Genomic DNA, 25,425 nt, shown 5'->3' on the forward strand with positions numbered 1-25,425 from the left:
TGTAGCAGCCAGTCTAATACTTCTCCTCTCCTACACTTTCTTTCCAAGCCTCTCAAACACTAAACTAGCTTTGGCAATATGTGTCAATCTCATTATCAATGTGGACAGTCCTAGAAAGTATATTGCCAAGGCAAGTGAACTTATCCACAGTGTTGTGTCAAACTGTTTTTTTCTAGTTAAGGTGGAAAGAGAGAGAGGCAGTTCAGAACCTAAAACCTACCCCAAAAAATAAATTTAAAAAAAAAATTCTGAGTTACTAAACTTACTCTATAAAATTTCTTATACTAACATATTTATAATTGAAGCCAATGATTTCATTACATAATGTCAAATTATGTCTGCTACACTGAGATGGGATAGTAGCAGCTGGAGAGCAGAGTAGGATCAAAGGTCATTGGCTATTATTGTTAGAGTGTATATTAGAACATTGGACTACAAGTAATATTGAGGCGGAAGACACCCCAACAATGTTAAGGTCCTCAGGTTGGTGTCACAGATATGGCAAAAAGAATTCCCAAACTCAGTTTGTCTCCAATTAAGAGGCAAAGATTTATTGCTAATAACAGCTGGCTAAATTCCAAAAAGAATTTAGCAAAGAACCAGGAGCAAGAACTGAAAACTCAGCTAGCTTACAATGGGTACATAATTGAGTAAAGTTTAAAAATTTAAAGAGGAATAAGGCAGATTATGAAAAGCTTTAAAAGCCAAAGTGAAGTCTTTTATTTCATCTTGAAATAGGGAGCCCCAGAATTCAAGGTTGTGTCAGAATTAGGTTCACACTTAAGAAAAACTACTCCAGGGGCTGATTGAAGATAGATTGGAATTAGGAAAGACCTGAACTGAAGTTCTGGCTGTATGAGTAGAGAGAATGGGATGTATGAGAGAAGTCATAAAAGTAGAAATGATAAGATCTGATGATAACAGACTGAATTTGAGCAACAAGAGTAAGGAATAAAGAACAGGACAAGGTTTTGAACCTAAATGACTGAGGAGGGGGCAATTCCCCCACACAGAAGTTCAGAATGGAATTTAGCATTGAATAAAGCTTTGAAGCTTTAAAAGACAAAATTTTTCTCCAAACATCCTAGGCGCTTTACTAAGAAAAATTTCATCACTGTAATCAAACAACCCCTAGCAAGGAATTGGCTAGCCACAAAATACAATGGGATCTGTAGTTCTTGCCAGTTTACAGGGTTGCAGTCTTTCCCAACAGAGAACTACAAATCCTAGCCAAACCCTTGTTAAAGGTTGTTACAGTAATTTTCAGAGACTGGTAACTGAAATGACAAAAAGTTTTTACTGGTGTTAAAACTAATCTGACATGAAGGAATGAATCCCTTATACAGACCTAAGAGATAAATTCTGTGCTCGAGTACACAAATTACATTAACTCTAGAATCAGAGGCTGAAGGATCAAATCTCATCTCTGATTACCAGTGAACCTTCAAGTCACTTGCTCTTTCTCTCTGAGCCTGTTTCCTTATCTGTAAAATAAGGGGTAGGATTAGATGGCTTTTGAAGTCTTTTCCAGCTCTAAATCTATCATCCCAATAGGGACTCCTGAAGATAGTCAGTTCCACAGTGGGACAGCTGTCATAAAACTCTTCTCTAGGTTGAGCTTTGAAGGGTTGCTGGGTGAAATGCCTATGCTGTTAGGTATCTGTAGCTTCTGCTGCCACCTCACAAACAGAGGAGGGGCCAGGATATAAGTGGTCCTCTCAGAGAGACCAAGATCACAAATAAGCAAACCTCTGTCTAAAATTGCCTGTGCCTTTTCTTTTTTAAAAAATTCATTTCTTTGGGGAAGCCATTCTTGATCTATTTTTAGCAGTGCACCACTAAGTATAATAGTAGATGAACCCCTTCCTTTCTACACCATACACAAAAGAAATTAAACAAATACCCTCCACAACAAAAAGGGCCCAAAGGTAAGTTTTTCATGCCTCTATTATTTTTGTTCATATTAATCTATCCTTTAAAAAAATGAGGCCCTTGAGGGCTCTAATGACAATGTCTAATCATTATAGCATTTGATTTATTGTAGACAATATAATTTAATATTATTGTACAGCCAACTAAGTAGCAACAGTGGGTTTTTTTTATGTTAATACTATACTCCTATTAAGAGAGATTTCTATAATACCAAATGCTAGTTAACAACTTACTCTATGCTTTTAAATGATTTTAAAAGCAGCAAAACAAATGTGGTCTCAAGTATGTCCCTTAAACTAAAACAGATCACTTTCACTTTCCCTTCCATAGAAGACAGTAAAAAGCAAAAGGCAATAAAGAGCTATTTCTTCCTTAGTATTCTTCCTTTTTTTTTTTGACACTTGCTCTATTATTTTACTGCAGAGCAGTGTTCATATCAAACATGTAAAAAAAAAAAAGTTACTGTTTTTTAAAAAGTACCATTACATCTCTGTATGGTGTTACCTAATACCAAGACTATCCTTTACCAATACTTATAATCAGCTTCTATATTTTATGATAAAGGTCAAATAACAGCAAACTTTTAAATGTTAATTCTTGATTTTGTGATCACTTAAAATTTGAGATACTGAAGTTCATATATACCAAGAGTAGTTAAGATTGTAAGGACTTTAAATTCCTTAATTTCAAAGCATGCTCAAGTATTTGTCACCCTCTACACAAAACTGTTACAGGAATACTTCTTTTTATTCATTCACTAAATCATCTTCCCTGGTCTCAAAGAGATGTTAGACTAGTGCTAGTTACTGTGTCCTTAATTTTTTTTTTTTTTAAGACATCAGGCTTTTCACCAATTCTGACTACCTCTGGTAACCCTGGGGATTTCAAAGTGGTTCTTCTTAAGTATGAGGAAAGTGCTATGTATATTATTCCTTTGCTTCTACCTTTCGAGATTTCCTATTTTATTTTTTGTTGCAGACTCAGAACTTAATAAGTGCTTGATTGATAGTAAACTAAGCTTAGGAATTACAGAATATATCCAAAATAAGCTTATATAAAATGATCCTCAGATTAAAAAAGGAAAAACAAAAAGAGACGACCTTACCAAACTGCTAATGAAGCAGAAAGGAGACTAATTTCACAATAGAGAAATGTCAGTTTCTAAAGGGATTATATGTCTTCATTTTAATGAGGAACTAAGTGGCCCAGCAAGCCTAAGTGAAAGGAATCCCGCTGCAGAACAAGCACAAACGTTTGTGAGCAGCTCTCCAAAACCACTTTAGTGTATTACATGGCTAATCGATAAACTGTCTTGTTATTTCTTGCGTTACTCAAATTCTGCTTTTGGAAGGTGACTGGGTCATTCTTTGTGTAGATTTCTCAACTTCTTTAATAGTGGACTTCAAAAACAGTAGCTTTTTCTTCAAGTGACTGAAAACAAACCTGTATACACTTCCACTTGGCGGGTGTTTTTTTTTTTTTTCCCCCATTTAACAAGCTTTTTTTCTTTCCTACAAAAACATGACTCGAGTGCAAAACGTGAAAGGCTCCGTCACAACACCACCAGCCAGGGTGAGACAGCTGACAGCGAGTGGTCAGCGTGAGCGCTTTCCAAAGGGGCAAATGCAGAAAGGCGGTGGTTTGGCTGGTTGGGATTTAAGGAAACGGGGGATTCAAGGCTCCTGCTGCGGGTAGGCCTTTTTCGGAGAGCCGGGGGCCCAAGGTTTGGCGGCCCCCGCCGGCCCCGGGGGAGACCCCCGGCGGGAGGCACAGAGGCAGCCTCCGGCGGCCCCGATCAGGACTGCTGCGCCACAGCGGCTCCCGGCCAAGGTCGGCCGTCCTTCTGCCCGCCGCCCCCGTGACGTGCTCTTTGGGGCCGGCTCCCCAAAGAAGGGCCGGTCGCTCCTTCTCCTCCTCCTTCGGGCCTGAGGCCAGGAGGGCGGGGGTGACATCCACCCAGCAGCAGCTGACCGAGCCCGGCACTGCCTGCCTGCCTCACAACCCGGCGGAGCTACCATGGGCCCAGAGGAGGCCGGACAGCGCGGCAGCGACAGCGACACAAGCGGCGGCCCCGGCGGCCCCGGAGACTCGCAACTGCCTCCTTGACGGCCGCGAAGTCCCCGCAGCCGCTCCGGAGAGGCCCCCGGCCCCCAGGCCGCGCTGGCGCCAGCCCAGGCCCGCGGACCATGGCAGGCGAGGGGTGGCGCAGCGAGCCGGAGCTCGAGGGGTGGACAGCGCACGTCACCCCCAGGGCCCCCCTGCGACAAGGGAGACGGCCGCCCGCCCCTCAAGATGGCGACGGAAGGAACGCGCTCGCGTACGGAAGCCCCTCAGCTCGGCGTAGTCGCCGACGGGAAGTGAGATTCTCGGAGCTCCCGCCCCAAGTGTACGGCGACTTCGAGCCGCTGGCGTCCGGGGGAAGTGCTCCGGTGGAAAAACGGACTCCGACACGAGAGTTCCGCCTTGCGCCGGAGAGAGAGGAAGTAGACGAGAGAGCCTATTATTACCTTAGGTCTCGGCCGCAAGCACACCCCTCGCGCTCGGGACCGGCGGAGATGAATACGAGAAGATCCACCCGGCTCCAGCAGCAGGAGGCCCAGACTCCGCAGCCGCCCTCGCCGGCCACCACGAGGAGAGGGCTGCGGGACCTGCAGTCCTCCGAAGGTGAGGCCAGCGGAGCCGGCCGCCGCCGCCGAGGTAACGGGCTGGAGAGGCGCGCGCGCCTGGGCGGGAGGGATGTTTCCCGCCTCGGGCGGGCGCTGCTCCGCGCCCCGGGGGGCCCTCTTCTCTTCCCGGGCTCGGCCTCTCGCGAGGGAGGGGTTCCGGGAGGGGACCCCTGAAGGTGGAGGTGGAGGAAGAGGAAGAATCCGCTGCTAGTGGAGCGGGTCTGGGGGGATACGGGCCGTCCTAGTAGGGAGAGAAAGGAGGGAGTGGGACGGCAAGAGCGGAACAAACCCTTCAGCAGCCCCCCCGGGCACATTTCCTCGGGAAGGGGTCCCCCCCATCCCCCCTTCTCACCTGTCATACCCTCCCCCCGCTGAGAATAGAGAGAGGCGAGGCTTTTAACCCTTGTGCTTGATGGGGAGCGCTGACCCCACCCTCACTGGGAATTTTGGCATCTGTCCTGATCCTTGAGAGATCTTAGTAAGCACTTATTAAGCTCCTGTTGTGTGCCGGGCACCGTGAGGGCTCTGGGAATCCAAGAAGGCCAAAAGCATCCCTGCATTTAAGGAGCTTAATGTCTGTCAAGATATTAACATGCATAAATAAGACTTGCAGAAGCAATGGGGGGCGGGGTGGTCCTCCTCTGAGGCTTCGAAGGTATTAACACAAGGGGGGGTCGGGAGTAGAAGGTGGGTTTGAGCTGGACTTTTGAAGTAGTCCGGAGGCTGAGGTAAGGACATAAGGGTATCCCAGGCAGGAGGAGCAACCGAGGCAAATGCTGGAGGACGGAGCGTCCGGTATCGAGGGACTCAGCAAACTGAAGTCTTCCCCCCTCTAAGAGATCTCCTTCTTAAGGGTCCTTGCCCTGAAAGAGTTGGGGGGAGGGGAGAAGAGGGTCTCCGTAGTCGGGAAGAAGAGATGAGAACCTGCTCTGGTTATGAAGAAACCCGACACAGGGTGATTCACGCCAGGGAACATCGGTTAAGAGCCTGCTCTGTGTCAGGAGCTCTTGTGTGTGGAGGAGAGGGCTACACCTGCGTTTGGTAATTCCAGGTAGAGTGGAGGCTGGAAATTACCCCAAGGGGTGCGTGTGCGGGGAGGGGGGGTGACACTGACTCATAGCGAAATATCATGCAAAGGATGTGAGTCACTAGTGAGGTCTGACCGACACCCGGGTTTGAATTACAGAGTAAGATCACTGATGGTGCGCCCGCCACTGTGCTTAGTGCTGGGGGTACAAGGAGAGATTAAAAACTCCCCGTCTGCTAGTAGCTCTCGTTTTATTGGTGGAAACAAACCCGCAAACAGCTATCCATTTGCAAGATTAAAATATACATTAGCATATTTAAATAGGATCCATTGGAGGTAATCTCAGAAAAGTCACGGTATTGTAGAGGGGAGCTGCGAAGACAACTTGCAGAATAAAGGGTTTGAATCTCGAATCTTGAAAGAAGCGAGAGGCAGAAAGGAGAAAGCGTTCTAGGGATATGGGGCAGCTGATGAAAACACAGAAGTTGTATGCAAGAAATAAAAGGATCCTGAGCACAAGACTTTGCAGAGATGATAAGGGGGCCCAGTTATAAAGGGCTTTAAAAGCCAAAGGAATTTATATTTGATCATGAAGGGAGTGGTGGGGGGCCCCTGAAGTTTATTGAGTTAGGGGAATAACCTATACTTTATGGAGATCATTTTGTTAAGTCTTTTAACCTCTCAATTATTAAACATTTATTAAGTGCCTACTGTGTGTCAAGCAAAAAGTCAAAGAATAGATCCTGCCCTCAAGGAGTTCACAACCTAATGGAATCTCTAGACCTTAATTCCAAGTTCATCAGTAAAATGAAAATAAGAGTGTGTGCATATATACATACTAGTGTGTATCCTATCTGTATTATAAGAGGCAAAGTGAAATCCAGATTCAAGTCCTGACTCCCGACAGAAGCTGACTTTGTGAATTACCCGAAGGTAAAAGGCTGTCTTCACTGCTAGAGGGAGTAGCTCCCTCTTTCCCCAGTTCTGTGATAATCAGTAAACTCCCAGAGCCATTCTCTATAGCCTTATTTTCTGTTAAAGGGGTTCTATGAATAATGTTCATTATAAATACTAGCTATATTATTTTTTTTGTGGCATTTGATGACATTTGAAGACTTGTTGATTTTACATTTCACATTCACCCAGATTTGCTGCCTTAATGTATATTTTCTCTAAAATAGTTTGTGTGTGTATGTAGCAAGATAAATACTCCTGAGGGTAGATTTGGGGTCTTGATATTTTTTTCTGTATCCTACCCCCAATAACAGTGCACATAATGAGTGTTCAATTGATGGTCACTAATTGAGAAAAGTTAAAGAAGCACTATGTTCTCGGCTTTTTAGTGGATTTTTCATCTCATCAACTTGAGAGTATAGTCCTTCAGTGCAGATGGAAGCCTATCCTTCCTTTTTCATTTTGTCCACATAGTAGAAGGCCCCAAAGGGAAATACTGGTTTCACTTCTTTACTACTACTTCTGTAGGCTTTTCAAGTAAACCTGAATTTATTTAGAAATATTTTCTCTTTCTTCCACTTTCATGTCTTCATAACTACTTGCACTATTTCTGACTTTGTACATCCCTTTTTTTTTTTAACCTTAATGCAGTTAAATTTATTAATTGTCTATATACACAATATAGTACTGTGCTAGGTGCTAAAAAATAAGTGAATAAAATCTTATAGCTTATGGCCTTGTAGGAGACACTTAGAGAAATTAGCTTTAAAACATTAACATATAAAGGTTTAAAATTTAAATATGTGCAAAAGGTATTGTATTTAACAGTTTTTTATTCAACAACTACAAAGTGCATGGCCTTTAAAGGCTTGGGATACAGTTTTTCTCCCCAAGGAGGAAGATGAGAACATAACAAATGAGTATGATACAAAGTGGAATATGAATAGAGAAAGGTAGAATGAAATTTTGTTTTAAAAAATATGTTGACTGATGCTGAGTGAAATGAGCAGAACTAAGAGATCATTAGACACTTCAACAACAATACTGTATGAGGATGTATTCTGATGGAAGTGGATATCTTCGACAAAGAGAAGATTGAATTCAGTTCCAATTGATCAACGAATTAGCTACATCCAGAAAAGGAACACTGGGAAATGAGTGTAAACTGTTAGCATTTTTTGTTTTTCTCCCGAGATTATTTTTACCTTTCGAATCAAATTCTTCCTTTGCAACAACAACAACAACAAAATTTGGTTCTGCACATATATATTGTACCTAGGATATACTATAACACATTTAACATGTATGAGAATGCTTGCCATCTAGGGGAGGGGGGGGGGGAGGGAAGGAGGGGAAAATTTGGAACAGAAGGGAGTACAAGGGATAACGTTGTAAAAAAATTTCCTATGCATATGTACTGTCAAAAATGTTATAATTATAAAATTAATTTTGAAAAATAAATTTAAAAAAATATGTTGAAAAAGCAATGAATGCTTTTCAGCCCAAGGAGATTAGGCACTTGAGCTGAATGAATTTTTCTCCCTGTACATATATGCTCAATTTTAACTGTTAATGTGTTTTGTTCTTTAGAGGATGAACCATCTTCCCAAACCATCATAAGCCAGACAGTCTCAAAGAAATCATTCAGGAAAGCACAAGAGACACCAGGTAAGAAAAGTCTGCTTTTCTTTCTTGTCATTTGCTGTTCTTTGCCATCTGACTACATATCAAATCTCTTAAAGTTGATTTTTCAGAATATATACTATTTCTGTTCTCAAGCTTAACAATGTCCTTCCTGAACTATAGCATCCAGAAAATTGGAGACAGTATTCCAATTGTTGCCTTGCATTTATGATGTTGCCCTGCAATAATATTCAGTATTATAGTACTGTATGTTATTATTTTGTTGTTAAATGTATTTTGAAAAAAACTTGCAAAATATTTTTCCTGCTTCCTGATAATACCAACAAAAATCATCCTATTGGGATGTAGTCATTAATGAACTAGCAGAGAATGAAGGATTTTAGATTGCAATTAGATTTTAGATGCAATGAGATAATACAGGAGAAGTAGATAAGATAATAATAATTTTTAAAAAGCTAATTTATGTTGAGTTAAAGCATCTCAGAGCCACTTGCTGGTTAAGTTCTCTTTCCTTCCCTTTTTAAAAATAAATTTCTTGACCTAGTTTTATTAGCTGAATATTTAATAAAATCTGTGTGATTATAAGTTTAGCTTATAATGGAACCAGCTTAAGAAGTCCTTCAAAATATAGAAGACCAATTAGTAAAACTGTAAATTGTTAATGTTGTCTAGTGAATAGCTTTACTGAATGGTTACAGGAAAACAAATTCTCTTTTCAAATATGACCAAATGTGTTAATATCTACAAAGCACTTTGTAAATCTTAAAGCTTTATATAAATATTAGTTGTAAATTATTATAAGTTTGAAGGAGAACTAGAATAACTACTACTATGCCATATACCCAGTAAGGATCAATGACTGACAATAAAGCATAGCATGATGGTGATACATATGGTATTATCTCTTGAGAGACGCTGCTTTATTCAGCATAACCGCATTATATTAGCAACAGCAGAAGTCATTTCCTACATCAGCCAAAAAGAAGAAGAATGGCTAGCACAATATATATATTGCTTTTAGGTTTGCAGAAGATTTTACAATTATTATGTCATCCTCACAATACTGGGAGGTAGCTGCTATCATCCCAATTTTACAAGCAGACAAGCATCAATTGATTTGCCCAAGGTCACACAACTAGAAAATGTCAGGTAGGGGTTAAACTCAGGTCTTCCTGACTCCCAAGTCCTAAGCTTTATCCACTGCAGTGCCTCTATCATAACAGTAGAAAAATCTTTAGAATTTCAATTCCTAAAATGTGATCCACTTAATATAGCAAAATTTCAGTGTAATAAAATAATTTGGAGATTCAGAATTAATGTACATACTTGTATTTCCTTACCTTTTTTCCTTTTAACCTTTTTTTGTGGGACCTCTATTCACTAAAGTAGATTGTAATCCTTCTTTGTTTTTGCGACTTTCTGTGACCAAAAATATTCGTCACCTAAGTGTTAGTCTTCTGGTGATAAATCACTTTTTGCTGAATCTTGGGCAGTAGCCATAATTCATTAGCATCTTGTACCTAATAGCTTTCTAGATTAGTAGAGCCTAAAGTTTGTATTCCCTTAGTGTAGCTTTTGATGAAAATCCAAAATCAATTCTATTACAGAATACCTGAGTAGGACTTGATAAGATTTATACATTTTTATGGCTTTCTAGTTATTAGTGTGTTTATCAAACATTTTTTATATGAGCCTGAATGTTAATAGCTTTTTATTTCCCCCAAACTTTAAATTTGAATTACTTATTGAGCTAATTTTACATATTGAACCCCTACTATAGGTTCTATTATCCTCAAAAATACATAAGCATTTTTACTTTGGTAGCACAGTTATGGCCATGTAAAATGGAAATAGTAATAATACTTACTTCCTGAGATTGTTGTGAAGATCAAATGATTGATTTTGTATAAAGTACTTTGCAAACTTTGAAAAACTATAGAAATGCTTATTGTTGTTGTTATTATTTATAACTCAGATTCTACATATTCCAAGCCAAACGCATTATGTTAAGTTTTACCACTATTATTTGAAGTACTAGGCTCAAAAAATTTAAGTAATAATAAAATCCTTCCTCTTTTTCCTCCATATACCATCAAATCCTTCTTTATAATCAACAAACCGAATAATTCTTCCTTAGAAATCTAATTAATTTCATCTGTAACTACCTTTAAGTTTTTATCTCTTCATATCTGCATTAATACAACAGTCTCCCAAATGCTGCCAGATTAATCTTCCTAAAACACTATTACTTGATATTATTCTTTATTACCTGAGCAAATGACCTACAAGGAAAAAAACTTCAAGAGCACATGAGACCATAGAGAGGCTCTCAATCCTCTCATACATAAAGAAGCTTAATCTGATTTTTTTTTTCTTTCTTAGAAAAAATAAAATATTCAATTCAATAATTTTGAGAGGATACAAGGCATTCAAGATTAAGTTACTTGCCCAGGATCACACAGATAGTAAGGATCAAGTATATGAGCCTGGATTTGAACTCAGGACAGGGTCTGTGCTCTATTCACTGCCATTTAGCTGCATCTAGTACTTTTTAAAATTAAGGACAAGGAAGGTAAAAATAATTCAGTAATACAAAAGATGTTTGAAAAAATCAGCATCCCTTTGAAAAAAGGATAGAGAAAGTACTGGAGAAGAGAAAAAAAGAAAGGGGAAGGGTATTTGATACATAAGGATGACTATTTAGTTAGAGATTAATAATAGACTTGGAATTCAAAAATTTGGGTCAAGATCTTGGCCCTCTGCCATTCATTAACTCCAGGTGAGGGCTATTGATAGTGATAGTTCCCTAAACATGGGATCATTGGCTGTCCTTCATCTGTACCTCCCTCTACTGTCCCTCTGCCCAAATTGGAAAATATCAGCAAAGATGGAATGACTACTTGTCATGAGTACAGTTTGAGGAGCTTCTCATTCAGATTAAATTGGAGTAGATGCCATCTAGTGTTCTTCCAGTAGAGGTCTTGTGAAGATTGCCTTTGCAAACCTTAGTTTTTTATAAAGTGAGAATAATGGTGCTTGTATTGCCTGTCACACAGAATTGTTCTAAGAATGAAATGAGATGATTTATGAGATGCTTTAGAGCAGTGGTCCTCAAACTTTTTAAATAGGGGGCCAGTTCACTGTCCCTCAGACTGTTGGAGGGGATTAATAGGGAAAACAGCCCAGGAAGCTCGGAGGAGAATGGTCACTAATCAGGAGGAACCCCAAATCAGCTTCCACTCATCTTCACAAGTAGAGGCTTCCTTTCAGAATTACTGCTGGAACTCTGAGGCCCAGGGACATGTGCAGGGCTGAAAGGGCTGAAAGAAGAACTGAAAAAGACTGTTGGGTGCTAGGTTAAAAGCTCTGGGAAGAATGAAGGTGAAATCCATTTTGGCCTTTTGATTCCACCTCGGCAGCATTGCACATTTGTGTTTTCCTCTTCATGTGGCTACAGATCAGTCCACATCAAGCCTTCACCTCCTTTCCACTGGGCCATTGGAAGAGCCTCCCTACCCTACATCATTTTATTTTTTTTTTTTATTATTATAGCTTTTTATTTACAAGATATATGCATAGGTAATTTTTCAGCATTGACAATTGCAAAACCTTTTGTTTCAACTTATCCCCTCCTTCCCCCACCCCTTCCCCCAGATGGCAGGTTGACCAATACATGTTACATATGTTAAAGTATATGTTAAATAAAATATGTATACATATCCATATAGTTATTTTACTGCACACAAAGAATTGGACTTTGAAATTATGTACAATTAGCCTGTGAGAAATAAAAAATGCAAGCAGACCTAAATAGAGGGATTGGAAATGCAATGTAATGGTTCACACTCAATTCCCAGAGTTCTTTTGCTGGGTGTAGCTGGTTCATTTCGTTACTGCTCTATTGGAACTGATTTGGTTCATCTCATTGTTGAAGAGGGCCACGTCCATCAGAATTGATCATCATATAGTATTTTTGTTGAAGTATACAACGATCTCCTGGTCCTGCTCATTTCACTTCACTCAGCATCAGTTGATGTAAGTCTCTCCAGGTCTTTCTGAAATCATCCTGCTGGTCATTTCTTACAGAGCAATAATATTCCATAACATTCATATACCACAATTTATTCAGCCATTCTCCAATTGATGGGCATCCACCCTAGTCTACATCTAAACCCAGCTACCAGAATCTCTCTAATGCACCAATCTGACCCTGATGATCCCTATTGCTAGTGAAGGACAAGGCAACTCTGACAGTCATTACAAATGTATTAAGCACCTGCTGTGTGCCAGGCACTGTCCTAAGTGAAAGGAAGACAAAAATTAAGTCCCTGCTCTCAAGGAGATCACAATCTAATGAAGGAGACAACATGGAAACAACTGCACATAAGCCACGGGCAGAACCAGCTGGCACTTATCGACAGAAAGAAGGCACTTTATGGCTAAGAGGGCCTGGGAAAGTCTTCTTGTAGAATACTGGATTTTACCTGGGATTTGAAGGGAGCCAGGAAAGCCAGGAAGGGGAGGTAAGGAGGAAGAGCCTTCCAGGCATGGGAGACTGCCAGAAAAAATCCCTGTAGCCCAGGGATGGAGAGTCTTGTGCAAGGAGGGCCGCTGGGTCAGAGGGCATGTGGGGGGGAGGGAGGGTACAGAGGACTAGAAAGTAGGGGAAAGGCCAAGTTAGGTAGGGCTTTGAAAGCCAAAGGTGGCAGGGAAGCACTGAGCAAGGGTATGATACTGGTTTAGGAAGATCCGTTTGACCACTAAGTGGAGGTGGAACTGAACTGAACTGAACTGGGAGAGGCTACCTCAGGATATCAGGCTTGAGGTGATAAGCATGGTAGCAATGTCAGAATTTATGAAGGTCGAAATAGCCAAACTTGACAACAGATTTACTATGGGATGGAGAGGGCTGGTGGGAGAATTAAGATCAAACATTGGCTTCCAAGCCTGGGAGACTGGGGAGGATGGTGGCCCCCTCAACAGTAGCAGGGAAATTTAGGGAGGGATAGTTCAGGAAGGAAGTTTGGTTTGGACGGGTTGAATTTAAGCTGTTTTGAAAACATCCAGTTGGAGGTAGAAGACTGAAGCCCAGTGGAGAGGTTAGGGCTAAATAAGTAGTCTGGAGAATCATTAGCCTAGACAGTGCTTGAATCCTTGAGTCCTTTCCAGTCTGGGTCTAAGGTGTCTTTATAGAATTTTACACAAGTCTCTTCCACATATCCAGGGGGACTTAGAAACTTTTCCTCTGCCTTACCCTGTGTCCTCCCACCTCCCTGCATCTGTGGAGACTACTCTCATCCTTCTGATGCCTGAACTTTACTCCTTTGCCTGCTAAAGAAAGTCTTCTTTCAGAGCTCTACTCAGGTGCTGCTCCCTTGGTTCTGTGCCACAGATGTCTACATGTGAAACCCTGTGCTAGGTGCTGGTGACACAGAGATAAGAAGCAAATAAACCCTACCATGTTGGAGTTTCCTTTTTGTACATAACCACCAGGAGTTGGACTAGATAGTCTCTTTCAACTTGAGGTCTCTAGCCTTATTCTCCTAATCTCTTATCTGAAGATAGGGAAATAAAAGGTAATTTGAGGAGGGGAGGCTAGAAAAAAACAGCCAAGATTTGGTGTGATCTGAGCCTGGGAGGAAGCCAAGGACTCTGTGAGGCCCTGGAGAGGTGGGAGTCCCTTCTGGCCATGAGCAGCCCATGCGAGGACATGACCATGGCCACCCAGTGCTGGGGTCCAGCTAGCAGGCTATTTGTCTAGAATGTAGAATGCCTTCTGAAAAAAGAGCCTCGCATGGAGCCATGCTGGTGTGGAACTGAAAACATTCCATCCTAGCCTTCCTCCTGTCCTCCAGTCATATGCTACTTTTTATTTACTTATGGATGTGTCAGATCCCCTGGCCAGCGCTGATGCCCTTTCTCCCCTTTGTAGCTTGCAGCACCTGTCACAGGAAAAGGAGGGCACATAATAACTTAAGAATTATTGTTGCTTAACTGAATAGTTTTGCTTTAAGGAAAAATGTTAATATATAAAGAATATATGTTTTTAAACGATGCATCATCAATGCCATTATCTGTGCTGTAGAGCTAGAGAAGTGATGTAACAAGTACAGAGCCTATTTTCTTAGAAAGTCTTGCCAGAGCTGCCAAAGGCAAAGAACTCATCACCCTGAAGCCAGTTTCCTGATGAATCTCACCAAATTGACCTGAACTGGTCTTCTAATAATCATTGAGCCTATACTCAAAGCCATTTCAGATGGATAGTACTTAGGAGGACTTGTATTCCATTGGCCACTAGAAACCTAAATCAATAATCTCTGTGCCATAATGAAGGAAGTTAAGAAATAAGCATTTATTAAGCACCTCCTATGTGCCAGGCATTATATAAGCAACCCTAGGAGGTGGGTGTTATTACTGTGCCCATTCAGATTTGAGGAAACTGAGGTAGACAGAAAGAAAAGACTGGTAACTCCCCCAGGATCATATAACTAGTAAGTGCTGGAAAATGGAGTTGCCTGTGGTCTTCCTGATTCCAGGTTTAGTGTCTCACTCCTGCAACTACCCACTTGCCTCAATGGTAGAGCTGGAGTAGCACTTTAAAAGAATAGCATCTGGCAAAAAAGATGCTTGATAAGTTTCTTAAATGCTAATGATTAATGTAGAGCATTAGCTAAAGTAAAAGACATATTATGTTGGTTTGAAAGACATATTATGTTGGTTTGAGAATACATTAAATTGTCCAGGGAGGGAAGGGGCGTTTTTATTTTTATTTTTTTAAGCAAATTACCTTTGTAGTGTTGTTTTTCCTAACTTAACTATTAAATTTTTAATAATTAAAGTTAATTTGCATTTCTTAAGTAAATTCAAGCTAATCAAGTAGAAAAAGAATGTGCTGGGTAGTTGGAAACCAAATTTGAATTTAAAATTTCCAAAGATAATTCATAAAACAGATAATGACAAACATGAGATAAATTTTAAATCAAATTATATATTTTGGGATTTTATTTATTTTTTTGAGTTGAAGAAAATCAAGGACTTATTCAGTGTTTCCTCTTATGAATGTCATATTGCTCATTTACTTTTTTCCCCAGCTTTGATTTTTCATCATAGTGTAGAAATGTCAGATACTCACAAAAGGCAAATATTGGCTTGCTTTGGAAAGGCTTTGAGCACAGGACAGCAAAGACATTGCCTGTTGTCTGTTGTCTAAGGGCCACAGCATGGCAAAAGCCAGGACAGTTCATCTCCAGAAGGAGCCCTGCAAGATTGGATTTTAAAGGAAGGAAGGAAGAAGAATGGGAAGGGACCTACCAAAAGGTTGAAACAGTATTAAATCACAGATCTTTTGACATTAAATTATTCTTTGATGTGTGACAAGTTTAGAGTTGGCTAGAAGTAAGGAGAGTAATTTAGTATATGTATAATATATTTATGATTTCTAATCCCTTAAATGTATTTTCTTCCATACTAATAGCTAATAAGGATTCTACAGTTGTAGCTGACCTTCTTAGACCACCTATAAAAAGTTCCGGATCTGGTAAGAGCTTATTTTCTATGTTTTATTATAGTTCAATTTATTACCATGGTGATTTTTAAGATTAAGAAAAACGTTTTCATGTCTATAAATTTTCTTGATAATTAAAAAAAAAAAAACCAACCAAAAGATTTTGTCTTAGAACCATAAAATTATCTTATGTAATCAGGCATATATGTGTGTGTGTGTGTGTGTGTGTGTGTGTGTGTGTGTGTGTGTGTGTGTGTGTGTGTGTGTGTATGCTTTTGCTTACACTTATTTTATGACCAAAGCTTTTTAAATAATTGTATTGTCTGCTAGTTGCTTTTCCATCAGGAGGGGCTGAAATAACATATTCCTTATAAGACTCTACTTATTCTTAATGTCAGCATATTGACTAATACCTAAAAGATACATGACTGTAATAATAACAGATGAATTGAAAAGGTACTTTCCTTTCCTTTCCTTTCCAGAGGTTTTCTGCCTCCATGTCCTCCCTCTTTTTTTTTTTTTTTTTTTTAATTATTTTTAATTCTGCCATTTTTGACTTTTAGAAGAACACTGCTTCTTGCTTCCTTTTGGGTGGCAGGAAGTATGTGATTTGTTTTCTTCATTTTTTTGTTCTTTGTTGCAGATTACTCCTCATTTGGGACAAATGGAAATACTAAAATGAAGGAAACAGGTTAGTGACTTTTTAATTTGTTCTTTGTGGAATTTCTGATTTGTGACTCTAAGAATATAATTGAGGTTTGAGGGCTTACTGTACCAAAAATAATATATCCTCTATTACAACAGCATTCTGACCTGTAAGTTGTGGTTTCAGATTTACCAAAAAAAAATAGGCAATTATGAGATAGCAAATTTGTTTATTAAACAATTGTTTCAACTCATGGATTCCTGAAAAATATTTTTCATTTGTTTTGACTTCTTTCAAATTTACACTTTCGAGGAGGAGAGGGGTAAATTACATGGCTAGAAAACAGTTAATTTGAAAAAGACCTCAGATTTCTTGAATCTCTAACTCAATAGGCATCTGCTGATGTAGGCTAATAATCTAGCAAAAAAGCCCATATGATTTACTGCCACATTAAAAGAGGCTTAATGTCCAAAGCAAGGGAAGTAATGATTCTTATGTGACCTTCCTCTGCAGATCCCATTTGAAATATTGTGGCCTGTTTGGGAGCTTTTGGCAAATGGAGACACATCCAAAGGAAAAGAGAGCAAGCAGGATAATGAAGGGACTAAAAATTGCCCTTTGGATTTGTTTAAGGAACTTTAGACGTATTTAAGCTGAAGAAGAGAAAACCTGGGAGCTGGGGTGGGCAGGGACAGGTGATCATAGGTTTGGGGGGGTCTATCCAACATTCTTGCTTTACAGATGAAGAGGGGAAATCACCTGTTTGAGGTCAGTTAGGTGGTACCTGACAGAGCTCAGATGACAATCTAGTTCCACCACATTGCATCACAGTGCATAGAGGTCTCATATATTTGAAAGGCTGGCATTCAGAGGAGTCAGACTTCCTCTGCTAACTGCCCTGACTAAAAGGACTTGGATCAATGGGTAGAAGTTACAGTTTTTTCCACATAAAAATTTCCCAGAAGTGAGTCCAACTTGACTTTTTGATAGGATTGTCTCAGAAAGTAATTGAGTTTCTTCTTAGCCTCAGAGAGAGATTGGAAAGCTACTTGTTTGTGATTTCAATATAAGATTCATGATTTGAACAGGAGTTTTGAACCAGTTAACTTCTTTGATCTCTTCCCAGTTTTAAATCTGTGATTCTTTGTATTATGCCAGATTGCCTTGCATTGAGGTGAATCTGCTTTTATTGTGGGGAGCTGCTGGGCCCATTAGTTTCGATTCTTATCTTGTAACAGCTTAATTTCGCAATGAGTCAAAAAGGGAAAGGCTTGGGGTTTTTCTTTCTTTAAAAGAAACTGTTCTTTGGTATGAAGCGCAGCTTAGAGTTAAACTAGTGTCATTTTTTTCCAAAATTTACATCTTATGACTATTGAGCTTTGAAAGGTGGCTCTTTCTCAAATGCTATCATAAAATTAATTTGTTTTGTAATAAAACTGGAAAGGCCCCAGAGATCATTTGCTTCAATACCCTTATTTTCCAGATGAATGTTTACAAATACTATTAAGCCATTTTTTAAACAACCAAAACAAATATAAATCACTAGTTAAAACACTAAAATAAAATTATGTAGTTATCCCTGAAGTGTGGGTCCTTCTGATTAATTGTACCCCAATTTCAGAACAACTAGGAACATGCAGTAGAAACATTAAGCTTCAATTGAAATGATTTCCACAAATTATTGTAGTGCCTCTCCCTTTTTTTCTTTAAGCATCAATTGTCCTGAACATAATTTTTAACTCTTATTTTTAACCAACCTTCCTATTTGTATTTTCTGTTACTTCCCTTCATTCACTTGCCACAGCTAGCCTGACTGGCTCCTGTAGTAGTGCTGGACTAGAACAGCACTTTTGTCATCTTGCATTTGTTTAGGCTTCCCTTAGGGCTTTGAATGTTTTCCTACTTTATCTTTGTTTTTCAGGATCCTCCTCTTTCTTTTAGGCTCATCTCCTTCTGTCTTTTCTTTAACATCATCCCTGATATTAACTTCTAGTTGAAAATTCTCTCCCTCCTCACATTTTCCTAGAGCACTTTTTTATCTCCCTTTTAGCCCTGACCTATTTAGCTGTATATCTTACTTCCTCTACCACACCCAACAGATTTTAATCTCCTTGTGGACAAGCACTGTCATTTTAAAACAATCTTTTAATCCTAGTATCTAGCACTGTGTTTAGTATATGTTGTTGATTCTAAATTTGAAATATCTGTTCTAATGGAATCACATTCAATTGGTCAGTAAGCAAAAACTCATTCATATGGATGATGCAATTATGTTCAAATGCTATTAAATATGTCATCCATCTTTGAGTTGGAAATTACCTCAGAGGTCACATAGATCAACGCCCACCAGAATAAACATTTCCCCTACAGAAATCCAACATGTGTCCAGTAGCTTCAGTGGGCCTGTGCTTGAAGGCTGGGGTCTGTGGCCTTCCATTCTAATTTTTGGGTAGCTCTCTTACTGTTATTAAACAACTCCTAAGTTGTCTTGCCAAAAGTGTAGACAAGAGAAACGCAATGTCATTGGACCTCAGGAGTCCGTCTACTTTAGAAGACTGTCTTTGAACAACATCTTGATTTTCTTGATGATATCATTTTTCTATACTTGACAAGTAGGTGAAACTGGGAGCTGTGTTAATCTGTTTTATTCCTCTGCTAAAACCCTCCTCCCTTCCCTTTCTAACCTTCTTTCTCCCCTTTCAGTATTCTCTCTCCAGCCTCCAGTGGAGCCAATAAATCACTGGATAATAGTCGTTTATAATGAAATTGGAGTTGTTTGAATGTAATTTATAAGGAGTTCTTTGGGGTTACCAACTGAAGGATGAGTCAAAATGAATATACCTGGGGGAAAAAATGAGTTAATTCATGAGGTTGGAGATGAAGGTAGCTAAGGGAGAACAAGCAAAAAAGCACCAAACTTGGAATCAGGAAGAGCTGAGTTCAAATTCTGACTCAGATATTTACTAGACTTATGACCTGGCTGGGCAAATCATCCCCTTTGCCTGTTTCTCCATTTGCAATGAAAAAATAATCATAGGACATTGCCTCACAGAATTGTTGTAAAGCTTAAATAGTCTACAAACCCTAAAGCACTACTTAAATGTTAACATTATGTCAACAAAATCACCATTCTTTATTTCCTTAATCTTTGGAAGTTATTTATCTTAAGGATACTAAAAGAACTTAGAAATTACCTTAGCTGCCTGTCTGATTTCTTATTTTTAAAAAATATATCTTAAAGCATTTATAATTCTTTTTTGTCAAGATTTTTTTGTCCCTAAATAGGATTTTTTAAAATAAAGCGTCTGAATGACATTGAGAAGAAACAAATTTTAATTCCCTTTGAGAAGCAAGTTGAAACATAGGAAGTTGAAATATCTGTTAGAGAAGTGAAATTGAAACTTAGACTGAGAAGTTACCAATTCACGGTCTGGCTTACTTTTAAATATTTATGTTTGTCAGTAGTTTTTGTAAATTTCATTAAATCACATTTGAACCCTGCATTAAATCTGAGCCCAGCCTTAGCCTGTTGGTTAATACTTTCCTGAGTTTCTTGCCTCTGCCTCCTGTTGCATCTTAAAATACAAGCAAAAATATCTTTTCCATCACTATTTTAATATGGTTTTATAGCAGATGACCAAACTGTCCATGAGTTGTTGCTGTGTCATTATCCTAAAACTGCAAAGTGAACCAATTCCAGAAATACTTTTTGAAGACATTTAAGAGCTGTGAAATATGAGAAATTAATTCATTCTTTGTAATAAAATAGCATTTTAAATTTAGCCATAACTGTTTTAGGAATTAATTTTGGGCATGAGGTCTATCAGATTCAATTTGGAATTCTTATTTACTAAAATAGGAATTCTAACCCTATTAAAATTTAAATGTTTTATTTAAAAACTAGGTAAGACTAATAAATAATTAACATTGCCAAATAACCTCATTCACTACCCAGTACCTTGTTTCTCAATTGGATACTCTGAGAATACCTAATTAAATAACTATGTTAAAATGTAATCTCTTTGAGAGTAACATTTGTTTTCATATTTTTGTATTTTTATTTCCAGCACCCAGGTATCTGAACAATATAAAAGTGTAAATTATTATGTCTTTTTTAAAATATATAAGAATATATAGTTTTGTTACTCTCAGGTATATACATGAAATAGAAATCGGCTAGCAAAATGTTTCCCCCTGGAGGATTTTTAAAAATTCAATCAATGATAATTTTTGCTGTTGGTTAATTTTCTAGTATCATTAATCTTTACTACAAGCAAAAGCTTCTTAAATGTACAGTAGAAGGGAAGGAACGCATTCATTATTGAATGCGATATAAAAAATGCATAGTGTAAAAAAGCTTTTATTGAAATTAATGCATAGTGTAAAAAAGCTTTTATTGAAATTAATGCATAGTGTAAAAAAGCTTTTATTGAAATTAAAATAAAATACTTTATTTATAATAAGTTGTTGAGTTTTTTGCACATTTAGGTAAGTTTATTATTCTTGGTTAAATAAATTCATCTTTCAACAATCCAAAGACAGAAGTACAAGGCATAAATTTTTACTTATGCTGAGAGAAACTTGCTTCAGTCTTCTCTCTTCCTTTGTGATGTATTAGTCAATTACAGTGACAGTTTCATCAGAAAAATTATTTCTCTTGGCCAATTGTCTAGGATTTTTAAAATCTAATTTGTTTATTCTAGAATTGTTGTTTACTCTATCAGTTGTGTCCAACTCTTCATAATCCCATTGGGGATTTTCTTGGCAGAGATCCTAGAGTGGTTTGCCATTTTCTTCTTCAATTGATTTTACTGATGAGGAAACTGAGGCAAACAGGATGAAGTGACTTGACCAGAGTCACACAGCTAAGAAGTGTCAGGTCCTCTTGACTCTAGGGCCGACATTCTTATCTACTGTGCCTTCTAGTAACCCCTAAAAATACAGTAGCACTTATTCTCATTTCTAGTCTTCATATTAATTATTTTTTCCCCTTAGTCCTTCAGTTTTTTGTTTGTAGTCAGAAATTTAATATATTAGTGGGAATTGCTGTTATGCTATAATAACAAAAACTTCTGTGTCATCAAAAACACCCTCCAGGGTGATTTCTAAATTAGCCAAGTATACATCCAGTAACAATAGCCACCACCATTTACATAAAACCTTCTAGGTGCCAGACACTATTACACACACTTTACAAATATGATCTTTACAAAATGTTGATCCTCAATTCTGATGGATGTGACCATCTTCAACAATGAGATGAACCAAATCAGTTCCAATAGAGCAGTAATGAACTGAACCAGCTACACCCAGTGAAAGAACTCTGGGAGATAACTATGAACCACTACATAGAATTCCCAATCCCTCTATTTTTGTCCGCCTGCATTTTGGATTTCCTTCACAGGCTAATTATACAGTATTTCAAAGTCCGATTTTTTTGGTACAGCAAAACAACTGTTTGGACATGTATATATATTGTATTTAATTTATACTCTAACATATTTAACATGTATTGGTCAAACTGCCATCTTGGGCGCGGGGAGGAAGGAGGGGAAAAATTGGAACAAAGGGTTTGGCAGTTGTTGTAAAATTACCCATGCATATATCTGGTAAATAAAAACTATTAAAATATTAGAAAAAAAAAAAAGTTGATCCTCACAACAACCCTGGGGATGCAGGTGCTATTATTATCTTCATATAATTGATGAGGAGATTCAGGGCCAGCAGTACTCAAGTGACTTTTCAGGATCACATTTAATAAGTATCTGAAGCCAAATTAAAATTTCTGTCTTCTGCTTCTCGGTGCTCAGGACACTCTATTGTGCCCCCTAGCCAAAGATATCTCATTGAGTCTTAAAGCAACTCTGGAGAATGTTAACAGTTTTATCCAGCTGAAAATGATGGAGTGATTGGAGTCATATTTCTTCATTTTCTCTTTGCAGAATTACTAACTTAAGTATAATTTACACCTTTATTTTTTGCCACTGAAACTATATACAATTATATACAACTTACTTTTCTTCCCTTAGGAGCCACTAGAATGCAGAAGGTTGAGTTCTCTGAAGAAGGTACTGTATTCATGCATTTGTCTAATTCAATATTTGTTACCTCACAAGCAATTTAATTCTGGTTATAAGTAATATTAAAACTAGAGGTTGGGCCAAGAAGAAAACAAAATGTCCTTTGGGGTTGAAATTCATAGAAAAAGGGGTCTACATGTACTTAAACATGCCTTTTTCAGCATACTTAGACAAAATACAGAATGAGCTGAGCTGATAAGAGTAGTTTTTAGAAATTGTTATATTCTGTATATATGTAGTATCTTTTCCACAACATTTTTGGGAAATTACAAGCTCTTGATACATCCTAGATTTTATTACTGTAATTTTTTTAAATCATATGTTCCAAGGTTTCATATCATTCTGTTTGCAGTTGATCTTTTTAAGAGTCTTTATTTTCTATTGTAATTGTCAACCCACAACTGGTATGCTTACTAGTCCTCAGTTATATATTAAACTATAGGTTTTCTTGCTCACATTTCTAATACTTAGTGAATATTTATTCTCTCTGTGATTTCTATGTTAAGTTTAGGAAGTTACTTTTTAAGATTTGTCTTTAAGTATTTATTCAGGTAATAGACACCTGTGTGGTTTGCTCATTCAAAAGAGATGGTGAAGACACAGACAGCATTTGTTAACCCTGTCTCATATATTCTTATTAACTATGAAGTGAGACTAACCTGTAATCATATTGAAAGCACTGAAAGTCTTTTGGTGAAAAAAAAGATAGTTAAATAAAGTGCAATAACAAAAAATAAACATAATAAATGAAAAAGCATTTCTGTACATAACATGATTTAAAAATTTGCCTATTTGATAAATACATGAGTTTTCTAGAAACATGATCAAATCAAGGCTTTTGAATATTGGACTGTAAGCCTTTTTCTACCAGTAATTCTTTTAAACAAATTTTATACACTTCCAGGAGAAACTGAAGAGGAAGAGGCAGAACACCACAACATCTCTGACAATGATGTGAATCCTCTCAGCCACAGTGATGAGGATTCTACTAAGTCAAGAGGTAAATGACAATATTTGATAGATATTTGGTAAATGTGTATGAAAAACTTTGGTATCACATACATTTTAAATGAGCATTGTTAAAATTTTTTGGTTCTTATATATTCTGGAAAAACTTGATGAGATGAATCATAATGTTTGAGCAAAGTTAACCAGCTTTTAGCATACTTTAATCACAAGATCATAGAATTGAGAAGGACCTTCCCTACTCCTCTTATTTTAGCAATGAAGAAACAGAGATGAAAAGAGATTGTGAGTTACCCAGGTTTGGACCCAGGTCCTCTGACTAATACAACTGTTATCCTTTCTCTTCTGTCATATTGCCTCTCAATACTGGCAAAAAAAAATTCTAACTTAAATGTGTCAGTTAAAAATTTTTACCATTATTCTAGTTTTTTGAAAGTTTAAGAGAAATTATGTTGACATTGGTATGCCAGTTCCTAAAGATTTTTCTGGCTTTAAGAAATTGATAGTAATTTTAACCAAAATATTATCCCTAGCTCTGGTTTAAATTCAGCTCCACATCAGCAATTGTTATTCTGTGATTCATAAGTCTAGAATTGGTAGATACCTCACAGACCGTCGAGTCTGACTCCTTCATTTTACATACAGAAAACTGAGGCCAAAGAGCAGGGGAACAATCTGAACACATTCACTTGGGTTAAGTGTCAAAGGGGAGGGCTTTGATTCCAAAGCTGGTGCTCTTTCCTCTGTACTTTACTGGTCTTCTCAGTTGTTCAGCCCCAATCAAGGGAGAATTTATCCAAAAAGGGAAAAGCACCAGTGATAACAAGAAGATGCTCAAATACAGAATTTTAACTCAGTGGAACCAGTGGTCTGTGCTTTAGTCCCTCTACAATGTTGACTCTCAAACTTTCCTCTCACAGCTCTTGTGAAAACACTCCCGAAGTAAAAGCTTATAGTTACCATTGAGGGTCAGCATATACAGGCTGTGCTTCTGCCATTGCTTTTAATAGCTGAGAAAGTACAGCCAGAAAACAGAGCTCTGGAGGTGGAGGGAGGCAAGTGGCAGTTAACAGCTTTATGCCATTGCTTATCTAGGGGAGTGTGTGACTGCCTGGGACTTCTCAAGGCTTTCCTTGGACTGGCTCCCCCCACCATAGCTCAAAAGGCCTTCTTCAGTTAATGGTGATTATCCCCAGTGACACGGCTATATGTTATTTGCCTCCATATTGTCCCTTCCTCCTCTTCTCCTAAGCTCCATGAGAAGGTGGCATGTGTCTTTGTATTTGCAACTCTATCACAGTGGCTAAGGGTTTGGAAAATTGTTTGCTGATCAGTGAAGCAAATTTCTTAACACAAAGGTAGGTAGGAAGAATATTACTAGAGAAGAAAAATGAGGTGTATGGACAGAGGAGAGATGTTGCTGTATTGTCTAGTTATGTTTAATGGGGACTGCCCTGAAGGTGACTAAATTTCATCTTCTAACAATATGTAAAAATTGGGCAACAACATGATACAGTGGTTAGAACTCTAGACTTGAGTTAAGAAGGCCTCAGTTCAAATTCAGTCTGAGATGTTAACTGTGCAACCCTGTGCAAGTCATTTAGCCCTTACTGCCTCAGTTTCTTGGATTGTGAAATGTAATTCATCGCATTGTTGTGAGGATTAGATGAAATAACAGGAGTATTGATTTACAGGTTTTAAAAGTTCTATGTAAATGCTAGCTACTATTCTTAAGAAATATTAAGTCATTCAGAACTTTTTTTTTTAATCAAATAGAATGGATTTTTGAAATTTTTTAATGATTCCTGGATTACTTAGTATTTGCCATCTGTTAATAGTGAATTATAAGTTATCTGACTTAGGATGTAGTTAAAGCAAAATTATAGAAATGTGAATTTATTACCTTAAAAATTTCTTATTTGTAAAGGAATTTGAGTTTCATTACTTTTAATTTAATTCAGATACTGATATATAGTACATACTCTAAAGGAAGATTAGATATAGTG

General features: G+C 38.1%; 1 protein-coding gene across 4 annotated transcripts in view; it reads left to right on the forward strand.

Moving 5' to 3' along the window:
• Positions 1-1,731: 1,731 nt before the first annotated feature.
• TOR1AIP1 (torsin 1A interacting protein 1) overlaps positions 1,732-25,425 on the forward strand; it is a 37,422-nt gene continuing 13,728 nt past the window's right edge. Inside the window, exons 1-7 of one of the 4 annotated variants that reach the window (XM_074308505.1) lie at positions 1,732-1,928; positions 4,445-4,629; positions 8,170-8,247; positions 15,698-15,760; positions 16,371-16,418; positions 22,403-22,441; positions 23,358-23,453. In XM_074308505.1, the coding sequence (XP_074164606.1) occupies positions 1,855-1,928; positions 4,445-4,629; positions 8,170-8,247; positions 15,698-15,760; positions 16,371-16,418; positions 22,403-22,441; positions 23,358-23,453 (583 nt within the window). In that variant the 5' untranslated portion in view covers positions 1,732-1,854. Of the gene's footprint in view, positions 1,929-4,118; positions 4,630-8,169; positions 8,248-15,697; positions 15,761-16,370; positions 16,419-22,402; positions 22,442-23,357; positions 23,454-25,425 lie in introns of those variants that run through there. The other 3 variants (XM_074308506.1, XM_074308503.1, XM_074308504.1) reach the window with 3 other exon arrangements.

This window comes from Sminthopsis crassicaudata, chromosome 4 (assembly GCF_048593235.1).
Source record: "Sminthopsis crassicaudata isolate SCR6 chromosome 4, ASM4859323v1, whole genome shotgun sequence".
Lineage (NCBI taxonomy): Eukaryota > Metazoa > Chordata > Mammalia > Dasyuromorphia > Dasyuridae > Sminthopsis > Sminthopsis crassicaudata.